This window comes from Charadrius vociferus, unplaced genomic scaffold (assembly GCF_000708025.1).
Source record: "Charadrius vociferus isolate BGI_N301 unplaced genomic scaffold, ASM70802v2 scaffold1279, whole genome shotgun sequence".
Taxonomy (NCBI): Eukaryota; Metazoa; Chordata; class Aves; order Charadriiformes; family Charadriidae; genus Charadrius; species Charadrius vociferus.
In genome coordinates, this window is record NW_009650073.1 from 69678 (window position 1) to 77245 (window position 7568).

The 7568-nt window shown below is 54.5% G+C and overlaps 1 protein-coding gene across 1 annotated transcript in view; it reads left to right on the top strand.

Annotated features, from left to right (window-relative positions):
* SLC25A14 (solute carrier family 25 (mitochondrial carrier, brain), member 14) overlaps positions 1–7568 on the top strand; it is a 9912-nt gene that overhangs the window by 1371 nt on the left and 973 nt on the right. The window contains exons 2-7 of the mRNA XM_009892058.1: positions 1085–1179; positions 2803–2888; positions 3666–3761; positions 5657–5781; positions 6767–6902; positions 7305–7385. Coding sequence (XP_009890360.1) covers positions 1085–1179; positions 2803–2888; positions 3666–3761; positions 5657–5781; positions 6767–6902; positions 7305–7385 — 619 coding nt within the window. The remainder of the gene's footprint in view (positions 1–1084; positions 1180–2802; positions 2889–3665; positions 3762–5656; positions 5782–6766; positions 6903–7304; positions 7386–7568) is intronic.

A 7568-nucleotide genomic window follows, 5' to 3' on the forward strand; every position in this document is an offset into this window, starting at 1 on the left:
CCTTCTGCCCTTCCGATTCCCCCCCCCGCCTCAGGTACCCCTCTGCTCTCCTGGTCTCCCCACCACCTGCTCTGGGTCCCCCTCTGCCTGCCCCATGTCCCCTCCCTTGCCCACCCAGATTGTGATCCCGCTTTCCCCAAGTTCCCCTTTCTGTCCTCCCCAGGGTCTCCCCTCTGCCCTCTCGGATCCCCTCCTGCTCCCCTGGGTCTCCCCACCATCTGCCCTGGGTTCCCTCCTGCCCCCTTGGGTCTCCCCACCATCTGCCCTGGGTCCCCTTCTACCCTCCTGGGTTCCCTCCTGCCCCCCTGGGTCTCCCCACCATCTGTCCCAGGTCCCCCCAGCCCGCCCTGAGCCCCACCGGGGGTCGGGGCAGCGGTGCCGGTGCTGCAGCCTGGAGACTCCCCATTTTCCCCAGGTGGGGAGCGAGAACGTGCTGCGGGCTGCATGGGTGTGAGCCTCCCGCACTGGAGGGTGCGTGGGGGCAACGCGAGGTGATCCTCAGGCACCCGGGGTTGTTATCTGGCAGAGCTGGGCTTCCTGGGGCGTCTGAGCCATGGCAGGGGTGGGCCTGGCCTGAGATCTAGAATCATAGAATCGTTTAAGTTGAAAAAGACCTTTAAGATCATCAAGGCCAACCGTTAGTTCACACTGCCAAACCCACCACTAACCCACATCCCTCAGCACCACATCTACATGTCTGTTAAAGCCTTCCGGGGATGGGCACTCCACCATGTCCCCGGGCAGCCTGTGCCAGTGCTTGACAACCCTTTTGGGGAAGAAATTTTTCCCAATATCCATCCTAAACCTCCCCTGGCACAACTTGAGGCTGTTTCCTCTTGTTCCTTGGGAGCCGAGACCGACCCCTCCTCGCTCCCCCCTCCTCTCAGGGAGCCGTAGAGAGCGAGAAGGTCTCCCCTCAGCCTCCTCTTCTCCAGGCTGGACACCCCCAGGGCCCTCAGCCGCTCCTCACCAGACGTGTGCTCCAGACCCCTCACCAGCTCTGCCTGTGGGGCTGATGGGAGGTGACTTGTGCTGGACCCCTGTGCTGGCAGGGTTCAACGGTTTCATTTGTTCCCCCGCTCAGGATCGCCCCTGCGTTGCTGAGACAGGCATCTTACGGCACCATAAAGATTGGCATTTACCAGAGTTTGAAGCGGCTGTTCGTAGATCGCTTGGAAGGTCAGTGAATGTGTCAGTAGAGGCACCTCTCGTCTCACCAGAGGTGCAGCGTGAACTCTCGTGCTCCCTGTGCTGGGTGGTTTGCTCATTCTTTTCTCTGTCCTTCCCAGCTATAGATTTCCACATAAATGGAGTTCTTGTTACTTGGCACTGTGGTTTTGTTTGTACAGTAATAACAAGGATAGGTTTCAGTACAGATGTGAACGATGCGAATCTCGCTGTGCTTGGCACTGCTCACAGTCCCGAGCCAAACACCTCTCCCTCCAGCCAGGTCTGTCCTTTTCCCAGCCTTTATCTCTGTTCTGCGACGTCAGAGCCAAAATAAAAGGTATCGCTGACCCAGGCTCATCTCTCCTTTCTGATTAGTCTCAGGGAAGAGATCACGTCCCATCTGTACATCAGATGGGGTACACTGATTGACAACTTCAGTAGTGAGTCTCTCCTGTCTTCCTGCTGGAGCCTTTGAGTCCTTGTCAGCTTTGGCTGACATCAGCTTTGAGTCCTTGTCAGCTTTGGCAGCACATCTGGATAGAAATTGTGCTGTCCAGCTGTTAGTTTTGGCTCTGACCGCAGAGATGGGGTACCGCAAGTGCTCTTGACCTGTGCACCTCTGGTAATGACCTCTGCAGCTCCTGCCTAGAGAGTGGAGCAGCAGAAGTCTGGTACGTGTTCACTGAAGGAACACCAAGATCTGCACGTGTGGTTTTAAACCCTGGTGTGACACGAGTGAATTTTGTACCGCCATCCCAAGCAGGGAAAGGGAGATGGGTGGTCCGGGCCGGTCAGCAGCCCAGCGAGAGGACTGGGAAGCACAGCGCACTAGAGCTGCTTCCTGGGGGCTGCTCTGTTCTCCGGTAACACCGCTCCCCGTGCGTGGGTCTGTGTGCGTACCCTGGGTCTCTCCTCGCTTGCTGTTGCAGCGTTTCCAGTTGTGAGTACCGTTGTCTGAATGTTTGTCTCCCTACAGGCCTGGGGCAGCCAGTGGCCTGGTCTCCTCTGGGAAGTGCTGTGGTCAGTACCAGCAAAGGGCTGTGCCTTTTCCCAACATAACCATCACCCTAATACTGGGCCTGGAAGTCTTGGATTATTCCACCCACCCCCCGGGACTAATTGCATCTAACTTTCTCTGCCTGGGTCGCCTGTTCTCTGTTCTCTCAAGGTGGCTGCATTCTCTGAGCGCGGCCAGCGGGGGCTCCAGATCAAAACAAATTGATATCAGGTTGCCTTGAGAAGTGTTGGGTTGTCCCTCTCTGTCTCCCTCTGTCTTGGCTTGTCTCAATCGTGAGAAATGCGTCACTGGACACTGAAATCTCAGATAATTGTTCGGAATTTCTATGTATCACAGTCTTTTCCTTGTCTGATCAGCTAGACTCATCAGTAAGACCCGCTTCTCTCTGAGAGCGTGTTGCTGAGTGTTTCAGCTGCTGCTTTCTGTCTCTGGCAGGTGTGGGGACAGATCTGCCGTGAGCTGGTGGCAGCTGGCCAGCCTCTGCTCGGGCAGCTTCACCGTGTGATTTGCGAACTGAGCTGCTCTGCTCTTCCCAGAGCTTCCCGCTTGTTCAGTACAACCTGTGCACCTTCTCTTTCGATCTTTAGGATCTGACTTTCTTTTCTTGATTGCAGATGAAACGTTGCTAATCAATGTAATCTGCGGAGTGGTTTCAGGGGTGATCTCCTCTGCAATTGCCAATCCGACAGATGTGCTGAAGGTAAGAAGGTGCCTGGCCAGAGACAGCTGCTGCCTGGCTGTGGTTTGACACGTAGAAGCTGCTGCTTTCCAGTGAAGATGTGTCTCTCCCAGGTGCAGTGAGGCGCTCTCTGAGCCACTGCTGGCATCAGTTCTGCTCGTTTGGTTTTTTTTATGAATGGGAACAAAAGCCTAGTGCAATAAACAGATTTTTAAAAATGCAGCTCTTAAAGATTGTGAAATCTGTTACGGCAAGTGGTAGAGGCTCTGTTATCTCAACTGGGTAAGGTGAGGGGGTTGGTAGCCAGCTATTCATCAGACCTTCTCGGCTCCTTTCCCTTTGGTCACTGCGCTGCGCTTTGCTGACGCTGCCACAAAGTCCTTTCTGTTACATGGAGTGACCAGAGTCCAGTGGGGACTGCCTGGTCCCCTCCGTTCCCTACTGCGGGGTTACTGGGGTCAAGGTAGCTCCGCTCTGAGCAAAGAGAGCCTGGAGAACTTTCCCACGCTTCTCCCTTTGTAGATCAGCCTTCTCGGAGCGCTTCCAGAGTGGGACAGCCTTGCCCGTCACTTCTCTGTCCCATCTGAGTTTTGCACTGTGCTTCCGCCCTGTTGCTGTCCCCGCTCCTTGCCTGCCACCGTCATTTGCTGTGTGGTTTGCAGGGAGAGGGCACAGGGATAGCAGTGTCTGCTCCGAGTGGCTCTGTTGTTCTTCCGACCTACCTTCCTACTCAGCTGGGACCTCTGCCCTTCGGGGCCGACGCTGATGTCGTCCCACTGACTCTCGTGTTTCTTTCAGATTCGAATGCAGGCTCAAGGCAGTTTATTCCAGGGTGGCATGATTGGCAGCTTCATCGACATCTACCAGCAGGAGGGTACCCGAGGCCTCTGGAGGGTAAGCACCAGCTGCTGGAACCCCCCCACTAGGAGCAGAACTATCATCTTCCTCACCTCGTTTGCTACACCCTGGTGCAGCTTTTGAAGAGAACTGTGAACCAAGGGTAGCAGCAAAGTTCCGCTTCTGGTTACCAGGCGAACAGAAGCACATCCGTGGTGGAGATTTGGTCTGTGGTGTGGCAGCATCAGCGCTGGGCTGAGCAGAGCTGCTCTGCAGGACTGAACCCAGTGTGCATAAAGTTCCAAATATATGAGCGTCCCTTGAATGGACCAGCATTTGGGGCTGGATCCTCTCCATGGTCTGTGTTAGGAAGGATGCTCAGCTTGAAACTTGCCCTCTGAGCGTGCACAGAGTAGGACAGAGTGGCAGCTTTTGGGGAAGCTGGTGATGTAAAGCTCTTGGGCTTGAAGGCGGATGGGAGTTACCAGTGCTCAAGCCTTACTGCTTGGATTTCAGCAGTGGTTCATCGGCTTTTGTTAGAGAATGTCACGTTGTCCTTCAAGTGAAGTTGTACACTTAGTTGTCCAGCAGTCTGCCAAGTCGTGAGGGCAGGTACGGAATCCCAATGCTTTTTTCAAGGCAACAGTCCCGATTTCTCCCTCTTATGGTCACTGAAGTCTTTTACAGAAAGATGGCTGTTGCGGTGTCCTGTGTGGGAAGGGGAGGAGGAGTCAACTGCCAGTGTTGGCACAATATTTACTTTGAGATTATTTCTGCTCTCTAGACAAAGACACACAAGAGGGGAAGAGAGACTAGAAAAAACATGAAACCCTCTGTGTTGCTGATGTGTGCTGCAAACAGAACACGGTGCAGAGACAGGTCAGTCTCGAGGTGGTTTCCAGTGATCAAGGAGTCTTGCTGCTCTCTGGTCTGGGACAACCCCAGTCTCCTCCCTCCAGTCTTTTGTCACGTTGAGGCAAAGACGTTTGTGCTCACCAGTCTCGCCAGTTCTGGCATTCATCTCGTGGGGGTTTTTGAGCTGGCTGTGCCAGGACTGGGTTAGGCAGGAACCGAGGAGGAGACTGTCAGGCGCTGCATTAGCGCAGCGGGATGGGGACAGCGGGAGCCATAAATCTGAAAAGTACCTTTACTTCTTAACATTTGCTTGGGTTTTGTGTGGCAGGAAAGCTGGCTGTCCTGGTGGGTTGGCTCACGATTGGGCCCCACTGAAGGGTCGCTCTCGGTCCCAGTGAGCTCTCTCATGACACCACGGGTCTCCCTGAATGGCTCTGATGGTGTTACAGTTCCAGAGAAATGGCCCAACTCTGCATTGCTGCCATGTTCCCCTTGTTCTGCAGGCCAATAAAAATGCGATGAGGGGTTTGCTGGGATATTTGTCGGACAGAAGGTAGCTGGTTCCTCTTACTTAAGCTCATAGTTGTTCCAGTAATTGTCTTGCCAGTTCCCAGATCGATGTCCTGCCAGCAGCAACTCTTTTAATACGTGAAAATCTCCTAAGTAAAAAACCTAAATAAAGCAGACGCACTGCTGTTATGTAGCAAGGAGGACCGGGAACCCCACCTGGCTCTTTAAACAGCTGCTCTTCTTGTGGTGCAGGATCTCTTCTGGTATTGGAATTGGTGGGTACTGTTGTGGGGGAAGAGGAGTGGATTATAGCCCGATTCCTGTGTGCTGCTGGCTGGGAGGAGAGCAGCAGTTATTCTAGCTGGAGGAATGCTACCAGGGTGGAGGAATCCTCCTTAGCTTTGGACTGAAGTTGGGAGACGGTGAGCTGGTCTGCCTGAAGAGCTACAGCTGCAGGATAAGGGCAAGGAGGACTCAGGGTAGATTGTCAGCGAAAGGCCCCTGGGAGGAAGCTGGGGGGGGATGTTACACTAGCTGCAGTCCCCAGGCAGCAGTGTGCGCTTGTGACTGATGTTTGTGCTCTGCAGGGTGTTGTCCCAACAGCTCAGAGAGCCGCCATCGTGGTCGGTGTGGAACTGCCGGTGTATGACATCACCAAGAAGCACTTAATTCTGTCAGGCCTGATGGGTGACACCATCTTTGCCCACTTCGTGTGAGTATTTCCTGCAGCTGCTGCGCTCTCCAGGCTTGGCAGGGGTGTGCGAAGCAGAGGAGCAAAGTGGGGTTTGGGGTGAGACCTGTTTATAGAGCGAGTGCCCTGGAGCTGCAGCCTTGGTGACGTGAAATGTCAGCTTGATTTCAGCTGGCTCATGACCAGAAATGCTGTTGCTCCATGTCTGTGCCCCGGTATGAACGAGGCAGGAGTTCCAGCTGTGTTACTACCTGTAGCAATCGGTGGAAAGAGCTGCCCCAGTCCCAGGTCCTCGTCTGTACAGGCACTGTCAGCTTCCAGCCGTTGCCACAAGAGCTTTGTGAGATGAACTTGCAAAGCTGACAAGCCCCTGAGCAAACTGACCTAAGTTTTGAAGTCAGCCTGCTCTGAGCAGGGGGCGGGTTAGAGACCTCCCGAAGTCTTTTTTACCTACATTTTCCTGTTCTTCTGGTAGACACTTTAGCTGGAGGTGCTGCAGTGCTTCTGTTGGGTTTGCCTGCTGTGGGCTGAAGGTGACAAGCACTAGACCATACGTGGAGGGAGGAGACTAGCAGCTGCATGCTCCCTCTTGCTGCCTTTGGTCTTCCTCCCTCCTTCCCCGCCCCGAAGAAATGTTTGCTCTGGTGAGAAGGATGTGCGCTTCCAAGAGGCTGCCTTCAGGTCTGTGTCACCTTGACAGCACCCGGAGACACTTGCTGGACTGCAGGCTGCCCCTGTGGAGGCCCAGCAGTGGGCTCTGACGAGGGTCTCGATTAGACGAAGCTGAGCGTTTCCCTTCCCCGAGTGCTCTGGGGTCCTGAGGTGGTATGGTTCCTCCTTCTCCCCGTTTTCTGGGTGGGAACAGGTAGTGCAGCTAATGTCTATTGCTGAACACCTTTCATAAAATCCAGTGAAAGATATTCTCTTGTGCTTACGTCAAGGCCTGTCTGAGCCGGAATGGCCGCATTCAGAGCTGTTCCTCTCTCCTGTTCCGGTGTGTCTGTAGCTCCAGTTTTACCTGTGGGCTGGCTGGGGCCATTGCCTCCAACCCTGTGGACGTGGTGCGGACACGGATGATGAACCAGCGGGCAATAGTGGGCAGCACGGAGCTCTATAAGGGCACTCTGGATGGCCTCTTGAAGGTAAGGAGGCGAGAGAGGTGGGCAAATCCCTGCCTTTAGGGGGCTGGTGGGATTCCAGCACCACGTGCCACTGACAGGAGCAGTTGGCTTCTGTGGTGACAGAATGTGCTTGTCAGTGAGTGTTTCAGACCAACCAGAGGAAGGCCTTGGGTCACTTTCCTGAGGTCGCCATCAGCTTGAGCGTCCTCCCAACCTTGTGGGGCAAAACCTTGTCAGTGATGCAGTTTGATTAGGTTCATACACGGGAAGTGACGCTTCACACGTCTTAACTGCATCTGCACTGGCCTGGCTGCTTACTGCAGCAGCTCTAAAGGCCCGTTGTCTCTCACGTGGCAGTAGGGAGATGGGCAGAGTGTGGACTTGGGGTGTCTCATAATGGACCTGTCTCTTTTCTCCTCCCAGACATGGAAGAGTGAGGGCTTCTTTGCACTCTATAAAGGTTTCTGGCCCAACTGGCTTCGGCTCGGTCCCTGGAACATCATTGTATCCTTCAGTGTGCTGCTGGGAGGTCGCTGCTGGGAGGCAGGGGAAAACCAAGCTGCAAAGGCAGGTTCAGAGCAGACACCTTGATGGGGCACCTCTCTGTCTTCCCAGCGGCAGCCCAAAGCAGACTCCCTGTCCTGCTCGGACAGACGTAAGCTGTGATGTGGCTGCTGTTTATTCACA